Source organism: Ceratosolen solmsi, unplaced genomic scaffold, assembly GCF_000503995.2.
Source record: "Ceratosolen solmsi marchali unplaced genomic scaffold, CerSol_1.0 scaffold31, whole genome shotgun sequence".
NCBI lineage: Eukaryota > Metazoa > Arthropoda > Insecta > Hymenoptera > Agaonidae > Ceratosolen > Ceratosolen solmsi.
The window spans coordinates 5,234,876-5,255,166 of record NW_011948432.1 but is presented as its reverse complement, the minus strand read 5'-3'; the positions used below and the strand labels follow the sequence as shown (position 1 = coordinate 5,255,166).

The following is a 20,291-nucleotide window of genomic DNA, read 5'->3' as shown; positions in this document are numbered from 1 at the left end:
GCCTACCGCCACCCAACATCATGTACGTGTATAATGACGTCTATATAGGCGCGAGGCAACACCACTCGCAAATCGTCGCGTGAACTGGAAGTATTTAATTATGCGTTGGCCGCCCGGAGGAAAATTTCTTGCCTCTTATTAACGCACGCGGAATCGTGACATACCGGCCGCAATGGAATGCGACTGGAAGTGCGTTTCCGGACTCATGGAACCAAAGCAAAATTAAAGTCACGTTGAAGTCTTAAGTTTTCGCGGAACAGTTTGAGAAAATTCACGCACTAAGAGCACGTGGGGCGTAGTTATTTGCATGCATAGTAGCGCTTCTTGCCGTATTCGACTGCTTGAAATTTCGAATGTCGTTTGAAACGTCGGTAAGGCGTTTAGCGGGGTTTTGGAATTTTTTTCCCATTACTTATATTACTGCAGACGAGACAGAGTCATTCAATTCCAGATTATTGCGAAATTCGTGACATTGTTTTTCGGGATGTTTGTAGGAAATGCTTATGAAAATTATTTAAGATCTTGAATGAAGAAATAAGGGAACTTGACCAGACTTTAAAATACTTTTTCTTAGGTATAAATAATTTGAAATGTGGATATATTCCGGTTGTTATTAATATTTTAACATTATCATTAAAATTATTAAAATAAGAATTATGTAATTGGAGTGAGTCTGATAACATGGTAATTGTCAATTTCATTCATACTCTCATTCAAATATACCACTTATGATTCAGAATTGTCATTAAATTACAAAATAATTATTAAAATGTATCGAGATTATTGTGTGCTTTATATTTGCATATACTCATATACATACTTACGACTGTAAAAATTCCAATTTAATCGGTATTTTTTCTTTTTTTATCAACAATGTACTTTTTTTATTAATACTATTCTAAATTAGCTTCTTTTATCACTGAATTTATATTAATTTGATGATTTAACATTTAAGTTCCTTTGCATTGATTTTTTTTTTTTTGTTTTTTTTTTTAAATAAAAAGTTTTATATTTTTTATAATTATTTTTATTTCTTATAACTGACTTTTAGTCTTTTTATTTTATTCAATATTTTAGTTGAACGAAAAAATAATGATTAATTTTAACAAATTTTAGAAAAATTTGTAAAATAATTTGAATACTAATTAAATTAAATATTTATAAGTTATATAACGTAGTTTCATAGTTTAAAGTAATATTTTAGATATGCAACATTAATTCGAAACCACTATTGCATTGTTATTATAATGCTTATCTTTAATATAGTAACGCTGTAAATGAAATTTATAATCATCAGATTAATAATTAAATACTCTTAATAGAAATAATTGATGTATATTATATTTTATACAGTAGAGGAGCTATTTATATGTGACGAATTATAATATATCAACTGGTAAGAGTTGTTTTTTTTTTCTTTTTTTTAAATCAGGAAACTGTTTAATTGACATTAGCTATTATATATATATATATATATATATATTGTTATAAGATATTGTAGGAATTCAATTTACAACAATTGTGGTATAAAATTTCGATAGATATCTATGTCGCGTAAGGATATTGTTAATGACAATAAATAAAATTAAAAATATAAGATGTTGTTATATATTTATATTGAGCTATGTAAAAAATAGTTTTCAAAAACTTTTCTTCAAAAATTACGTATTTTTTTTAGTAAAAAATTAATTATATCATTATATATCTAGTAAAAATCTAATGTAGCAATAATAATTCTCTTAATTCTTTTAATTCATTTAAGTAAAGTATAACTAACTTTATATCCGAAAGAATTAACAAATATAATATATTCCATGAAATCGGCTTTTCTTCTATATATTGATATTTCATTAAACTAATTTAATAATAAATTAGCTTAACATTATTTTATACAAAGATTTTTAAAACCAATTTTATTATCTTGGCCGCGAAATTTAAAAAAATTTTCCAAAATATTTAATATATAAAAATAGTAACAACAAAAATATAATAAAACAAATAACTCATAACGAGACTCAATAAAGATATTGGTTAGACATTTTATTATAATGACAAATTGAACAAGTTTTACCAAGAAATCCTTATTATTGATTAAGTATGAATATTTTAATATTAATAATAAAGGTAGGTAATAAATTTTTTATTAATTTTCTTACTTAAACAGCGTTATTGTGGGCTGCCCTTATACACACCTAAGAGATCCGAACTCGGCGAACTCGATGATGAGATAAATCGGTCCGCCAGATGTCGTACACGCGCCCAAAAGTCTTATGACGTTGGGATGCTGAGCCTCCTTCAGCAGTTGATACTCGGAGAGGAGATCGGCGAGCTCGGATGCGCTCGCGTCCTCCTTCAGGGTCTTGACGGCTACGGTAGTCTGGCCCGACCAGCCCCCGATATCCTGGGCCTTCGCCCGCAGGACACGTCCAAACTCACCCTCACCCAGGACCTGCTCGATCGTCAAGCGCGATCGCGGGAACTCCCATTTGGGATCGGGCTGGACAACGTAAATGCACACAACGTGTGTAACTTATGGATTTTGTCAGCTGTTGTTATTACGTTTACGTTTAACAAGCAATTACGAGATCGTTAAAGCGCGGCCATAAATGCCTTTTCCCTCTACTTCGTCACGTTACATTTACATGCACTTACTTTTGCATAGGAAGCAAGACGTATACTTTAACGTGTGTTAGTTTTCACAATTTTCTTCTCTTCTACAGTGTCGCTCCATTAACAGATGTAACACGCAGTTACAGATATATCATTCATTTTATTTCAGTCTACAAATTATAAATATCTTGTGCCTTCTATGCCTTATTAATTCTTTTATATTGATCTACTGTCACTCTATATTATACTTGTTTAGTTAAAAAATTATATCTAACATTCATCGATCCATCCTCCATTAATTCGAATTATATTTATATAAATTAAATGTAATACGGAATATATTATCCAATTTATTAACAACTACTCTACACTGTTCATCAATCTAATGCATTTATTCATTATACAAATAATAAAATAATTTTCATGAAAAATTTTTCGCTTAACAGAAATTAAATATTGTACGAAGAATATATCGATTTTATGAATCTACGTGATAAAATAGTTAACTTTATCATATATATATATATATATATATATATATATATATATATAAGGACCATATATAATATACATAATAATATATAATAATATATAATATAATATATATATAATATATATATAATATATATAATATATAATATAACCATATATATATATACATAAGGAAATAATGTAATGTTATAAGAAGATATAAGCATCATTATAATAATTAAATAGGTTTACTTTAAATACGATCTTCTTTTATTTTGCTTAAGCAAGATTACGAGTAATGTAGATATTAAAACTTCTACAATTGATAAGAATTCGATCCTTGGCAATGAAAATAATAATTTAATAATTGGCATATGCAATGGAACTATTTTACAAGATTGAACTACAAAAATAAAAAAAAATATTTAAATTTCATTATTTTTACATTTGAAGCCGTCAAAATGAAAATTACAAAAATACTATTAGAATATAGATGGCAAATTTCACAAAACTTTTTATATCTCCGGTGTTAACATTTCGGAATTTAAAATAAAAAAAAAAGCCATATATGCAGACAAATATGTCAAGTTAATGAGAAAAATAAAGTGAAGTTAATGACAAATTATGTATAGTTATTATTTATGTATGTATATATAAACACGGAGTATTTTGAAAATGAAGAATAACGAAATGATCAATAATCCAGCCTCTGCGTGTATAACATTTTATCTTGGTCACCACGATTTACGGTGTGATCTTGCGTGATCGTGCACATTATTAAATTACATACCACACCACCTTATCTATTAAAAATTACTTCTTATACTTATATATATATATATATATATATATAATACAAAAGGCCTATATGTATTTCGGCTTTCATGTAGTCAAACGAAATTTCAAAATTTGTGATGAAATCAATGAATTTAAGAATAAACAACGAAAAGAAAAGACTCGTAGATGTGCGATGAAAAAAAGAAAATATATCAAATAAAGAGGATAGAAACGATAAGGTAGAAATGATAAATATGTTGCGTTAGATCTTTTTATTGGCCAGCAAAAATATATATTATTGAAGCGTTTAATATTTCACCTTAATTATCTACGGTCTAATAATTAACTATTAATGCATAATTATTGGCTCGACTATTATCGATAAATCGTAATACCAAATGATTAGATTATTCGCTTTAAGGTATTTTCACTTTATACGATATTTGGAGAGAAGAAAAAATAATAAAACATATCTTACAAATTAAAATTCTACAAAATAAGTTTGGCTACATTTTATTATTATTTCTCAAATAACAATATTTGCATTTCAATAATTTATTTATTCGAATTTAATTTTACAGAGATATGTACAATTGAAATATAATTATCAAATGAGATTAATCCATCTATCTGTCAACCTAAGTATCAATTTCCGTTACCATTGAACAATAAAAGATAAACGAGCAATGTTTATATCGATATAAATCAGCTATCCGAAAAGCATTTTTCCTACTTTTTTGCACTTTCTACTTATCACATTCGAACTAGTCACAGTGCTATAATTTGTATTGCTTTCATGCTATCATGAAAAAGTAGAGTTAATAACCTCAGAGGAATCAGGATAATAAAACATACTTTACGACCAATAGAAACTCGCACCTAACAAAATTCTTTCATAACGATCTTTGAATGTAAAATAGTTATTCTGCATTGAAATATCATATATAAAATTTGTACGATTTATTTTTTATTATACAATAAGGTCTAAATAATTGTATTTGACATAGGTTTTGCTATTTAATAATATTAAATAATCGTGTTTCAATAATTTTGGGATTTTAACAATTTTTTTTTTTCGCAATTATAGAGATTTAAATACGTTTTTTTTTATTTTTTTTAATTAGAAAAAGAAGATGAAAAGAAATAGTGAATGACAAAGAAATCATTTGATTAAGACATTTCAGTTATTGTGAAAATAATACATTGAAAAATCTGTACACTGACAATAATAAAATTGAGAAATAGGAATAAAATTTTAAAAGAAAATTTTAATTTCTTAGTTTTCATTTTATTTAATATAACATCTATTCGATTAATTATAAGCCTATTTTGTTCTTAAAAGTACGTATATTTTTTCTTACACTTTTCTCTATTACACTCTCTTTCTACTTCTCCTTTATATAAATCTACACGAACGACTACTTCAATGTATGTAGTCAAAAGATTGTATCAAATACAAAATATTCAAGTGTCCTCTCATGTATGTATTTACGAAATTCTATTATACATTGAAATTTTTAAATTATTTTATTATTTATCAATCATATTTCATTCGAAATTGTTGGTAAAACTTACCGGTGAATTTTTTGGTGCAAGCAGGGTACGATTTGCGACCGATAAGGATTCTAAACCGATTAGTAAACCATCTCCACGATCGACATAATCCAGAGGTAAAATCCCTAAACCATTGGCCACATCGCTTCCTCTGTGCATACAACTTCGCCGTGGAACTTTCGTCACAATTCTAAAATATGCAAAAATATACGATTTCATGAATTAAATTATTGACAATATATACGCGAGTGCATACTCGCATGCGCATGCTCACACAAATATACAGAACATGTACACAATCAAACAAGCGCGCGAGCACATACATACACATACAAAGTCGTATTTTTAATTTATTAAGATTATTAATTAAATTAAACAATCATTTATTTTTCCAAGTAAGTCAATTATTATATACATTTTTTATATTATATATTATATATACCTTATAGAAATAAAAAATGTTTTACATTTTAAAATCTTTCATATTACTACAAATATATAAAAGATTATTCTTATGAAACGATAATGTCGCAGAATTTTATTGTAAAAGTTTAATAATAACAATAAGCGATCATTTTATTGAATTTTTCTTATTAAAAATTAATTATAGGATGCAAGTTAATTTAATTAAAAACGTTATATTTTGTAGACAATTTCAAAGAACTAAATAAGAAATGATATTTCGATTATTTGAAAATATATAAAGATCAAACTTCTTGTCGGAGCATATACATCGAACCATTAAATAATATAAATATAAATACAATAATCTTTAAAGTTATAACTAGTTTATAAAAAACTAATTATTGCAATATTTCTTAATTAAAACATATCCTTACTTCCTTTTCGAACGTGGTTAATTATTATGGAATGAGAAATAACGTACGAGAAAATTAAAAAAAATTCCAAATTTTTTCTTACTTTTAAATCTATTTTTCTTTATAAATGACCACTATAATTAATTTAATTAATTAACTTAAGTATAAATACGACTGAATTAAAATATTATGATTATTAAATTATTAATGAGAAAGTCTGGACTAACTAAGAATATTTTTCTTAAAATTATTATTTAAGCAAAAATATTATAATACATATTTCTTTTTAATAGCTAGTAAAAATCTATGTGAATTTAATAAGATTAAACATTAATAATCGATTAAATTTAAAAACTCGCATTGGTCTTCTTTCATCAAAGTGAAGCTCTAGTTTACGTTAAATAAAATTATTTTGGAATATTTTATAATCATATACACGTAAATAAATAATATTAAATGATTACGATATTATCATAAACGTTTTAAGTAAAATACGTATAGTTAATTTATTACGGAAAAATTATGTAAACGATACATTACATACACTGTTAATCTTAATATATATGATGTAAATGTAATGTAAGCCTTGACTGTATTATTCTTAACAATATTCCGAGTGTCATTTTTGTTCTATAAATTGCATAATTATGGGTGAACCGAATTAGGAATATGAATATTATAAATTTTTTAGTTTTAATCTGAAGTCTTGTCTCGTGCTGGTCAAGTGCAACAGAGATCAGCAGCAACTACGATAGCTTCGGTGCTTGCACGACTCCGTAAATTCATTTTATGCAAATAATTCGCGTGCACCAGCGGCACTCACGTTAATGCGCTTATAACATTGTAGTGGAAAAAGGTCGGAAAATATCCACTCGTTTTATTTATAGCCGTTGATCTGTGGTGTGCCCGAGTATGTCACACATAGTACTTAATTTGCCAATTATTAACGTAGATAGTATTCATTAGTTAATAATTCCATTGATATTTCAATTTGAGTTTATAGATTTTGTATTATTATTTGCAATTTTGTTTAACAAAGAGATACTTTAATTTCACGGCCTCGATAATATACAGTAATTTATTACATTTATTACAGAATTTACATGAATTGTCTATTTATTTAAATATCCGTCTAGGTCGATGAATTTGGTCGCACACGATTAAATATCCATTAAACAAATGATAATATTATTTTATGTAAAATATGAAAGCGATAAGATTAAACGGCAATTAAAGTAATAGGTGCTTTCACGATTTGCAATGCTATTTATCCGGTAGCTGTCAATCTGATTTACCATGTTATAAATAATTGCATCAATTTTACGTGCGTTTAAAATAGTTTATGCACGTTAAGTGAAAATCAATTGAAATTTCAAACGAGTTTCTAAAAATTTCGAAAACAGCTAAATGGATGATAAAAGTTGAGATTGTATTTGAAAATTATAAAGATATTGTATTAAGAATTATTATTTATAACACGAATTTAATTTTCTATTCAATTTTCATATAATTTGGTGAATAATTTTTTAAGAAATAACAATGTCAACTTTAGAAAACAAGTACAATATATTTCTTGAAGAGCTTGAAAACAAAAAGAGTTTTTAAATAGTACAATATATCGTTTTATTTGTACGTAAAATTGTTTTTGTATAATATCCGATAAGTATGGACAATGTTTTTCATAAATTTTCTAGAGTGGAAGCATCTGATTCAATTGAGAGAGAGAGAGAGAGAGAGAGAGAGAGAGAGAGAGAGTGTGTGTGTGTGTGTGTGTGCGTGTGTCTGAATTATAAAGATAAGTAGTAATAGAAATGGAAGTTGGGCAAAAGGGTAGATGCGTCCCTTACCTGTAACGCCATAATACAAACGATCCAACAATAATTATAAGGACAAAAAGGCTCGCCGCGATAATTCCGATCAAACACGTTGGCCCGCAGGTACTGCTTGTAGCTACAACAACAATAGATTAAGTGCGCTCGTAAAGTATTTAAATTTATTCTCGCTCTCACGATCTAATTGCCAATGCACGCACGTTATGAGCATTATAAGAGCTCCCGGGGCTTAAAAAGCTTTTAACACTGGCGCATTGGCAGCTAGAGGCCGAGGTGCGCCCCTATTGTCCACCAGGACTTACCCTTGCGCGCATCCGCGCCGACGAACGGAGGCGGTGTCCTCTCGCGGTCTCGCCGGCTCTTGGCGGCTTCGCGCGCTTCCTTGGCGCCGCCGCTGCCCGTTGTCGGCCTCCGGAAACTGGCGCCGCAGGTGCACTGCGTGAAGTCGTCGCACCAGCAGGTCCCGAAGCCGCTACGTATACCTCGGCCGCCCTTGTTCATCTCCGCGAAGCGTACCTCCGCTGATCACGAGAGAGAGAGATAGAGAGAGAGAGATAGAGATAGAGATAGAGATAGATAGATAGATAGATAGAGAGAGAGAGAGAGAGAGAGAGAGTCGAATTACGTAAGAGCAGATTGGGACTGGGAGCCATGGGGGATCGATCGGTGTCCCCATCCCCTCGCGGCACGTCTACGCGTCGAGCTACTTGCCAAAAGGACCGAGCGCCGTTTTCGGAGTCTGAACGTCGAGGCAGTCGAGATTCGACATCCCGGGGATGAATTGCCCGATTCTTGGATGAGAGGCCACTCGTCGTCGGTGCGATGCGCCGAAAGTTACACAATGGAGGCGGGCGGTGCCTCGGCTTCTGCTTGAGTAACCGATTATCCGAATAACGAATTCAAACGAGTTTTCGCCCATAAAAACAAAACTTTAAAAATTCTTTTATCCCCGAGCGTTCGCTTTATATTATAGTTTATTAGCAGTGTGGGAAGGGTTGCTGAAAACTTTAACATACTCACAATATGTTTGCGATACGGCATGGATAATTTTTTATATTTATGCTTTATTCAGTTTGCCCCGTTTGCGATAAATAATTGTGGCGTCATTCCATTGGAATTTAAATGAGAACTGCAATAGTCATAAATGTCGACATTCTTGTATTTCTAATGCACCAAAGAGTATGAATAATAAAAAATTATTGGAGGCTGGCTTTTACACGAAAATTTAATGAAAAACAATTGCATATTACAAGGCCATCCATGTTATCTCCCAACTAAAAGAATAATATAAATTTTCACTGAGAATTCCTACTTCCTCCTTTACAAGCACTCTAATATCAAATAGTGCATATTATATGTTTATTAAAATGCTGTCCCCTAATGGATTTCGTACGAGAATTTTTTTCTTAAAATTTGTCAATCTTATCGAGTCCCGGCAATGTTAATGTAATATAATGGAGCGTACATTCGATGGCACAATCTTGTGGACAAATTCGTGGATCGAGGTGTTCCAACTCATCGCATATGTAATTAGGACAATAGGTGAGATCCGGGGAGCAGGTTTCGTACTTTTCGGTCATTGTGCTGTTGTTTGCCTTGTTCGATCTCCAAATGCAGCCACCCGCATAATGGTCGTTTGTCCTGTGTATATACAATTGCTATAAACAGCCAATTCTCTCACGTGAGGCAATTAAGATTTCGGGCATAGGAGTTTTAGATAGCACGAGTCGTTAAAAGTACATTCGACTTTTCTATTTTAGTTTTTTCTCCGAATCTATAAATATTGATACGCTCGATGTTTTCCGCTCCATTATTTATATCCGATATTACAAATATATTACGGTCATCTTAAGCAATTATGGAGGATACTTAACGCACGCGTTAAATACAAAATATTACATTAAAAATTCGATATCAATAGGTCTAAATCTGTCAATTTGAATTATAATTTTTTACTGGTAAATTGTACTATTAAATGCTTTTTTTTTTTTTTTTTTTTACCTACTTTACTTTGCTTTTATACAAAGTCATATAGCGAGCTGTTAAAAAATATGTGACATAATAATTTTCGTAAAGAGCAACTGTATAAAAATGGTTAATAACAACGTGTATAGTTATAGTTAGTAGACAAAAGGAAAAACAATTATATTCATATAAATCGTTTACGAGTGAAAGTCAATGGAATTTTCATATAATAAACAAAGGTGATAACCTTACATTGAATTTCCACTGCCGACTCCGCATCTTCCTTCACATTCATTAATAGTCTTGGCGTTTGCACAGGAGTGAATGCTCATTTGATTTTGTTTGCAGAACTCCGTAGGCTCGGTGATTTTGATCGTCAGAGTAGTGGAGAATGTGCGCTGATCCGGCGTACGCCATTCCACTCGTAAGCTAATGGATACTTATTTTAAAACTGCTTCCAAGCTTTCGCTGACATTTATTTCAATATAAAAAACTTAAATATATATAAACAGTTAAGGTATTAAAAGAAAACCTAAAGTATAGTTTTACTTTTAATTGATAGTACTTTTTGTTGTCTTGCGCAATGTTCCGTACCTTGATAATCAGCAATCAAGCACGATTTAAATATTCATTATCCTAATTGAATAGTTAAATAATGCATAGACCGAAAGCGTTCTACATATAATCAACATAATATTCATGAAAGCATTCGGGTACAATACCATCGAAAATTTTCTATGCGCAGTAATAACGTTTTCTTCTTAAAGCATCGAATATCTTCCGTGATGAAAGACTTCTTTTTAACGGACTAAAAACAATTACGAGAGAAATTCAATAAAAGAATAAGTGAATCATTACGTAAAAGCGTTAAAAGAATTTAATTGATTTTTTTGTTTCATTTTGTTTTGTTGTTGCACAAACGGTCGTAACTAAAATTCTCACAATATCAATAAAGCTTTCCTGTTATTGCTCAAATTATTCAATTTTTTTAGATAATTATTTTAAGTACTAATAAAATAAACAAATAATTGGTTGTTTTCTAACTATCCATCCATCCATCCATATATATATATACTAATGTTTAAGAACTATTATTGCACAACAAACCTTTGATACAACAATGGTCAAAGTTTTTAAATTTTTCCTATTTAATAAAAAGTTTTGTCTAATAAAAATAACTTTCAACTTTGCTGTCCAACCTTGTTAATCGTCGATTGAAACCTCATAATCCTTAAAAAGTACACTACAATATTCCTATCGACATCAAGTTGAAGACCATTATTTTTAACATTATTAGTTCAATAGTCGAATATAGAATTATTTATATGTAGAATTAATGAAACGCAAGGGGCTGAGAAATATTCAAAAAACCAGTGGTCATTTACATTGTCAATGTGCGCGTTAAACTGATTAAAACTCTAATTAGAAAGCGCTTATGAATAATTCCGTATCCCATTAAATACAAGGCTTAGAAATTTTTTTGGTGATTTTATGCCTCGAAAAATGCTTCGACCATCGACAATGTCGTATCAATGATTTTCACATCTTACCTCATTGCCGTGGAATTCAACGGAAGTGCGCTCGCGTTCGCGAGAAAGACGATGCCGCCTGTGCTCGTGACGTTGAAAGCTTCGACGCCTGGCAAAGCAAATAGCACTTTCGAATTAACCCTGTGGAGTGGTTGGGCGATTCGATAAAATTGACTGGAATTGCGTGGCAGCTGTGCGACCACCGGATAGACGATGCGCTGCTTCAAAGGGATCGACGTCGTCGTCGTGGTCGTGTGATGCTGGGGCCCGATGAAGGATAGGCTGATGTTCCGCTAAAGAAAAGACTGTTTATGTTGTGTTTCCACTGGTGTTGTATCATCGTTACCACACTAATTCTTTTAACATTCAATTTTTTAGGGAAAATTTCATTGCTATGAGAAAATCACTCGATCGCAATTTAATATTTCACAAGGATGTTATATAGACTTTTAATAATCTTTAGCTATTGCTTTAATTGACATTGAAAATTTTCTTCTAAAAGTTTCTCAATTAATCGAATTTCTTCGAAAATATATATATATATATATTATATAAGTCATAAAACATGTAGAAATTGGTTATTGTCGAGCCTGTTAAATTTCAAGCTAATGTATTCTTATACAAGTCATTTCAGTTTTTTACTCTTGAACTGATAAAAAAGTAATTTTTGATTTCGAGAACCATTTCCTATATTATATATTTAACCATTTTTTAAGTTTATCCATAGAGTTCTGATATAGTTAATGCATAAAATATTTATTTTCATTTTTACGGCATATGTTTATTTATATATATATATATGTTGGATTTATTGAAAAGTTCAAGATTTCCTTACACCACGTTAACGAAACATTCTAAATTTTACCACATATTTGAATATAATGGAAAAGCGGTTAATTGGTAAAGAGATTAATCTACTTCGACAATATATAAATTGACTAAAAATCGTTGACAGCACAATAGACACTTAACACAAGTGTACAATCGTTAACAATACAAATGATCGAAATCAAAAGTTACGTGTTTATACATAAGCAACTAAGCCAGCGAAAAGCAAATAATAAAAGTTTATAAAGCAAGGGGAGTGTATTGAATTGTATCGAGTGTACGGAAAAATGAGAAATGCGTATATGAGAATACGAGCGCACCCCGTCCCAATTGCCGTCCCCTTGCCGAATGCGATTGCCATCCTAGTGCCGCTTATGGGCCATTAGTCCCGAAATATCCGTGGAACTGCCGTCTCATTAATTATGGGCATGTACAATAAGAGTGGGGAAAGCCGCGGATCGATTGTACGTCGACGAGTCAATGTCGTGTTCATCTGTGTGCGGAAAAAGTCTTTAGCGACGCCGTCAATAACAGGAAACGGGGCGTAGACGATACCGGGGCTGTAGCGAGGATGGCGATTCGCCCGGTAGGCAAAGGGGAGAGGATAAGGAAGGGAAGATATAAAACCATTCGATGCTCTTTTCCACGGGCTACGGGCGAAACGTGATAAGATCAGTGAATGCGAGGGACTCCGAGCTGCGCGTGATTTCGCGATTCTACGTCTACCGTGGAATTTTCTGGGAGGTAAGCGAGCATCTGGATTCTTATAGTCAGCGGAGAAAAGCCGATAATGCACGGAAAGTTTTCGTACAATCGTCCTTAACCGGTATTTTATTCCATCATAATCCAGCTTCTCTATGACTAGTCTTTTCTTTTTTAATGTTCTCTGACGGTTTCTCCCACCTCCCTTTATACAAAAATTCACGTCCTTGGCTTTTCTATCATCGATTTTACAATGGAAATATGTGTTTAGATACCAATTTTATTAATATTTAAAAATTTTTTTATATATTTCTGTATATACCTTATCTCACTAAAACAAGATGGTTTTTTTTTTTTTTTTTTTTTAATAAATCTAACAACTTTATTTTTGTATCCAAAAAATATATGTATGTTTGGGTATACATGTATCTATATAATATTTGCAAAGTGGGATAAGACTTAAATATCTGTAACAGTTACATTAGAAAGTCATGATTATTGGAATTGTTTATTTCACAATAAATACTAATTTATATGGAATAATTAAAGATTTAATTTTACCTGTAGAATAGTGTGAAAAACACATAATATTTTTAAGATTTGAATACTAAATTTGCATTGAATTTCTTGTAAATCAAAATTCCTAAGCAGTTTATTAATTAGCAACAGTATTTTGAAATAAGTCAGAATCCAAACTGTAGTTGTTAATTTAATTAGTATGCAGAAATTTCTGTACAAATATTTTAGGTGCGGCATATTAAATTTTCAGCAAAGACTAATCCTTGATTGATAGTCTTATTTCCTGCTACATAAGCCATTCCAACATTATACGTTCGTTAATAACGAATTATCATTTATTATATTGCAAATTGTGAAAACTTTATTAAATAATATAATCATTTGAGTTTCTTACATAATTATTATTTTTAAAATTATCACTATTGTAAAAAGTTTTAAAAGTTCTACAATCGGATAACTTATATAAGCATTTTCATTGAAAATACGAAAGTTTAACAAATACAATTGAAATTAAATAAATTGCTTTCATATACCAATGTTCAATTATGAAAAATGTTTAAACTCGATTAAGATAAACGCCATGCAGAATATAAGATTAAATGACGAAACAAATTAGTATTATAATTATAGTACAAAATATTTACCGTATTATTTCCAAATCCTGTTAACAGCGATTCGTCCCTAACTTGTAATATCACTCGATACGGTGATTTCGGAAGAAGCGTTGTCCTAGAATACAATCCTGGAGTAAAACAAATAAAATATGAGCTAAATGGCTAATATTTCCAATTGTTCATTATTACATCCAATACAAAAGCACATCTTACTTGCATAGATCGCCGTTGATGGCGGCCTCTTCGGATGATCAATCGATATTATGTCATAGGTTAAATTAAGAGAATTGTAAATATCATTAAGCAGTCGAACGCTATACGTATTTGTATTAATGTTGTCGGCGTCGTTAATTATTAAATCGTTTTCATCTAGTCTATCACCCTGAAATGCAAACATTCATTGTTTATCTTTAAAATTACGGGAGCAGCCGATTCAAGCACATTATTTAAACGAATGTAAAAGGCTGCTCGCTTAATGAAAATATTTAATTATTAGGCATCTTATTCTTATTAACCCGATATCCAACGTGAAAATTCATCGATAAATGATTTATTGTTAAAACGATCGATCTAATTATGAATAAACAGCTTTAAAAAATTGTATCAAAAGATACGATGAAACGTAATTTTTCATACAATAGAAATATCCTAGAAGTCCGGTTATTATGAAGAAAAATCAATAATTCGAATTAATTCAGTTGGAAAAATATTTACATTTATTTATCCAAAAATAAATGTTTAAAACGTAACCATTACCTTTTAATGCATAATGGATAATGAAAAGACGGGTAAAACAACAGGGAAAAAAATAAAAAAAAAAAATTAAAGCAAGAAGGAAGTTGTTTAGCGTATCCTCAATATGAAATGCAAGCATCTCTTAATGGAACGGTTGGGGAGATTAATCACTAGAGCGTGGGCCCGACGACCATCAATCTCCATTCTATGTTCCGTCTTTTTACAATTACGTTTTAACAAGAAAATCCACGGTTTCCGCTGCGGAGGTGCGCTCTAAGAGGGCGAGGACACGCTAAAACTTACTTCCAAGGCAAGCACACACCGACTACTTCATAACTGAAGAAGCGCGGAAGTAAAGCACTAGCTGCTTAATCATAAATTGGAGAATTTTTTAGCCTTGCACTGTCACTTTCAACAAAATATCTCAGCATAAAGTTCGTTGCCCGATTTTAAAAATCGCCCCATCAATTCACTGCCCATTACAACTTGGTCATTCAACTCACACTATTCTATCTTCTTTAGTGTACACCATTGATCATTGAGGTAAATATTACGAACCGTTAATACCACGTAATAATAAGTAATTGGAATGCCTGTGAATTTGACGCAGGCTAATCGCTCGTTCGTATCATGCGTATTTTGATATTTCACTTTAATATCTCATTACGTCCGAATATTATTCATAACTTTATATTTATTGCTCATTTAATCAATTGATTGATATATATATATATGTATGTATGTGTGTGTGTGTGTGTGTGTACAAAAAAGAGAAAATTTTTAATTATAGTACTAATGCATAATAAAAAATCTTTTATTTCAATAAGATATTAATATGTAATTGTTATGATCGAAAAATTTTTTTTTTTTTTTTTTTTTTTTTTTTTTTTTAACATTATTTCACATTTTTATTCTTCCATTAAAGGACGATTACAATATGCATTGAATTAATAGTCTGATCGATTAGATTCTATTAAGCTTATTGAAATATATGAAAGGAATCATCTGTTAAAACGCTTTATATTAATAAAATGAATACCATATTAGTAGTGTGAAAGCCAGCTAATAAATCAATTATTTAACTTACAAGGAAGCAATAAATAAGCAAGAAATTATGTTGCCTTCTATCTCTATGCAAATATTTGACCAAAAATTATCGTCATATTATACTTTCATATAAACCGTTATCATACACAAACGTTTACATCTACGTATTGCTCAATTTGAATTTCAAATATTTACAAACGAGCAATAGTTGTTTCAACGGTGTATTTTATTTATAGAGCCGATACTTTAATTATTTTCATATTGATGGTAGACACGATAAAATTCTCTGCATTTTATTGATTTCAATTTCGAATAAAAGATAAAAAGTGGTTGCAATAATAAGTAAGAGGAACGGACTTACGGAAGATAAAAAAAGAAAATGCAATAGAAGGAAGGAAAAGTAGAAGATGTAGACCATTAACGAAAAAAAAAAGAAAAAAAGAAAAAATAAAAAGGAACAGGATAAAAAAAAGAAAAGAAAAAAAAAAGTGAGACGAGCAGACGCACAGATCGAGAGCGTGAAAGACGAGAGAGCGAGAAAACAGAAGTAAAAAAAAAGATCTTTCTCTCCCTCTGCCTAGGGTTTAATCAGTATCAGCCCCTGCACGCTCTGCCCCTATTAACTCCCACTCTTGCCTCTTTATCAGTCTTGTGGCTGTCGACATTTCACACGACTCTCCTACGTCTGCTGGCCTTGCATTTTTCAGCATTTTTCAACTTTTTCTCCGTTACGTTCCACAAATCCGTAAGGCCGACGCACTGTCCAAAACGGTGCATTGATAAGGAGCACAATGCGTTCTTGATAAAATCTCTATTTACTTTGCAGTTCCTCGGACATTCGACAAATAGCGGTAAGTCATTAGCACCACTCAACCAAGTATTATAAAGCATAATAACCTCTCAGTTTAAATAATCCTGTTACAAACATTACTATGAGATTATACATCTCTGCGAAAAATATAACACGATAATCGATTTTCCTCGGGCTTTCGCATTTATAGGGGAAAGCGTGCAAACAATTTTCGATCGAACTATCGAGCTATATATTTTGCATTTTAAAAACTCTGTTCTATTTTGAAAAATGTAAATTTTAACATAAACAGGTTGGCGTTGCTATTGTTAATAGTCATATATTATTTTGCGCACTGATTCACCAGAAAACTTTCATTTAATTTGTTCTAACATTCCTAATTAATAGGAGAAGCCATGCGAAGTAAATAAAAAAATTATACACTCATCTGACCTTTTTCCTCGAGGACAATTTACCTGTGTGAAATCTTTCAAATGTATCTCCACGCTCGCATTGGTTTGTGGAATCGGTGGATTGTCATTTTGATCCAATACATCGACATTCAATACCTTATCGATCGTATATTGATTACCCGTTGTGTTCTCCCAGATAACGCATCTGACGTTGACAACTGCACGAGGCCCCGTACCTTTCGGTGGATTCAATGTATCTCGATCGAGTGAGTCGTTTGAATAGACTTTGTTATCCGATAAATAAACGAAATCTGTCCCTAAGGATAATACAGATTATTTAGATTTACGTTTCTGCTCTTATCCGTTTGATTTTCAACACTTGTACTCTTGCGCATCGTTACTAATAAGCAAAAACATTATGTTTGCCGATGCAAACCATTTCCTTTATTCGTGACATAAAAATTTCATCACAAGTTGTACATTTAGCTACAAAATCATCTAATATTAGCATACTATAGTATAATTGAACAATGATTAATTTAATGACAGCTAATTAATAAATATTTCGAAACAATTAAAATATAAAATACAAACATACGCGTAAATACTGATTTTACGTATGATTGAGCGCCTAATAATATAAAGTCCACTTACCATTTAATAATTCATATCTGGATACTGAAAATTGCGGACAAATAGATTTATAGGCATCCGGTCCTAAAGTGCCTAGCATTGTCAATGGCTGATTCTCATAAATCCTGTATTTGGACGTATTCCAGAAGCATATATCCTTTAAAACATATTAATAACATATTCAAGGACCGTTAAATGATTTTATATTATTTGATGTACGGTCGGATGTGAAGATTTCACGTTGATTTACTTGAAATACAAATGAATTTAGAAAAATTATTAAGCAATTACCTGCAAATAGTCCGAACAATTAAAGATATTATTTTTCATATCTTGTGATTGGATTTTAACTTCGAGAAAAGCTTCGGCGCCGCTTTTATCTGTCGCTTGGATGACTATTGCGCTTGAGGTACCTGAAAAAACATCTTATTTGAACTCGATTAATTTAGAAGAAATTGTACGCTAAAAAGCTCGGACAATCAATCTTCTCTATAACACAAATTTACTTTTCAGATTATTATAATTGATTATTATAATTTTATTCGCTCTCAATCAAAATATTAAAATTAATAGGTTATAGTTTGTCAGATAATTATATAACTAGCCATGCAAAATAAGCGATAGGAGATTAAATATTTTTTTATTGATCCAATATACAATAAATTTATTGAAAAATCACATGATAAGTTTAATAAGAGAACAAAATCTCGAAAGTGAGAAAAGTAATTGACATATTTTAATTAAAAAAATGAAACCATATTGTATCATTCTACTTGTATTGTGTATTATTTTATATAATAATTAGATACTTTTTAAAAGATAAATCATCATCTTTATTGCATAAGTATACAAGTAGATTTTCATTATTTGGATAAATCCATACTCTGAATTACGAAACATTAATGTTATAATATGACATATCAATTAATTTTTATATTTGAATGAAAAATTTATGAGAGTAGAAAGCTTAGAAAAAATTAATACGTAAAAACTAAATTATATTTTAATTATATTTTATATACTTATTATTAAATTTAAATACTTATATGGATTATTTAAATTATATACATACATAAATGTAAGTTAAACATTAGCTTTGCTCATTCGCTTTTAATGTTACCGTTATTCCATTTACATACACAATTTCTTTGCATTATCGCATAGATTATGTATATTTAAATGTTGTAGAAAAAAAATTTATGAATAAAAATCACGATAATTATTCGAAATTAAAAGTACCTGATGTAATATTTAATAAGTCTGTAATAACGAATAATATCTTTAGAAAATATATCGAAATATTTTTCTATTTTAACATCATTCACATGGCATTTTATTAATAATCTTAGAAATGTATATTGTCAATATTGAAGAATATATTTACCTTTTTCAGGCAGAGCTTTTAATATTATATTTGCACTCTTTATATCCAAGTTGGCATATTTTTCCTTCGAGGATAGTATATTGTAAATTGGATTGGTTGGTATCGTGGAGTCATTTTTTAAAGTTTTCAAAGTTATGAGATTAACGTCTGATGTTAGTCCCATTCCATTTTGAAGCATATAAGGAATTTTTAAAGTTACATCCGAGTGAGGAAAGTATAATGCTGAAATAAAAAGTTTCATAGTGTGAGCTTCTCAGATTTGAAAGTGATAATATTTTAACAGCATAACATTTTATAAATAATGCAAGGAAACTGATTAAATAACTTTGGAAATTATTTTATTCTTAAAATATAAATATTTTATGTTAAATATTTTATATATAATCATTGAAAAAGGGCTAGCTGAAAAAAAAAAAGATTAAAAGATTCTTTACACCCGGATAATATTTTTAAATCATTCAATAATCTTAAAAAATCAAAACGATATAATCTAAAATTTTTTAATCTGCAAAACATTGATTGCTTTATTTTTCATTTAGAGGAAAAAATAATAAAATAATTCATTTTTACTCGTCGAAAGCATCGTAATGAGCAATCAAGCGTTTAATTAAAATCTTTCAAATATATGTAATATTTAAAATGTGCTTCTAAAATCTTTCAAATTGAAATCCAATTTTTTTTCACTCGACTATATAATAGAAATTTTTATTTTTAGCTCTTATATTACTTCTTTAACATAACATTATTATTCGTATATACATAGTAATTGTCTTCAAAAGCAACTCATTTATTCCAAATACTTTATTTATACATTCATTTGCACATCTGTGTGCGTGTGCGCGTACATGTGCGTACGTGTTTATGAGTTTTAATCATTTCATGTATATTCTTACATATAAAAATTATTGTTCAAGTAATATCGATTCTTATACGTATCTTAAAACTTAACTCGAATAGCTTGATGCAAGATATATAAAAAAAAAAAAAAAAAAAAAAAAAAAAAAAAAAAAAAATTAAAGAAAAAAAGTATTTCGTTCCACGTATATCGATATTTCACGTGCAATTGAACT

General features: G+C 30.0%; 1 protein-coding gene across 1 annotated transcript in view; it reads right to left on the bottom strand.

The window, feature by feature from the left end:
* The window catches only part of Ret (protein kinase receptor Ret oncogene), a 25,129-nt gene extending 5,724 nt beyond the window's left edge, over nucleotides 1-19,405 (bottom strand). The window contains exons 1-13 of the mRNA XM_011502292.1: nucleotides 19,222-19,405; nucleotides 18,129-18,250; nucleotides 17,859-17,994; nucleotides 17,268-17,521; nucleotides 14,433-14,601; nucleotides 14,250-14,347; nucleotides 11,578-11,849; nucleotides 10,280-10,456; nucleotides 9,528-9,703; nucleotides 8,365-8,583; nucleotides 8,078-8,180; nucleotides 5,434-5,602; nucleotides 2,193-2,497 (exon numbers count right to left, since the gene is read on the bottom strand). Coding sequence (XP_011500594.1) covers nucleotides 2,193-2,497; nucleotides 5,434-5,602; nucleotides 8,078-8,180; nucleotides 8,365-8,583; nucleotides 9,528-9,703; nucleotides 10,280-10,456; nucleotides 11,578-11,849; nucleotides 14,250-14,347; nucleotides 14,433-14,601; nucleotides 17,268-17,521; nucleotides 17,859-17,994; nucleotides 18,129-18,250; nucleotides 19,222-19,399 — 2,378 coding nt within the window. The 5' untranslated portion in view covers nucleotides 19,400-19,405. The remainder of the gene's footprint in view (nucleotides 1-2,192; nucleotides 2,498-5,433; nucleotides 5,603-8,077; nucleotides 8,181-8,364; nucleotides 8,584-9,527; nucleotides 9,704-10,279; nucleotides 10,457-11,577; nucleotides 11,850-14,249; nucleotides 14,348-14,432; nucleotides 14,602-17,267; nucleotides 17,522-17,858; nucleotides 17,995-18,128; nucleotides 18,251-19,221) is intronic.
* Nucleotides 19,406-20,291: the final 886 nt, after the last annotated feature.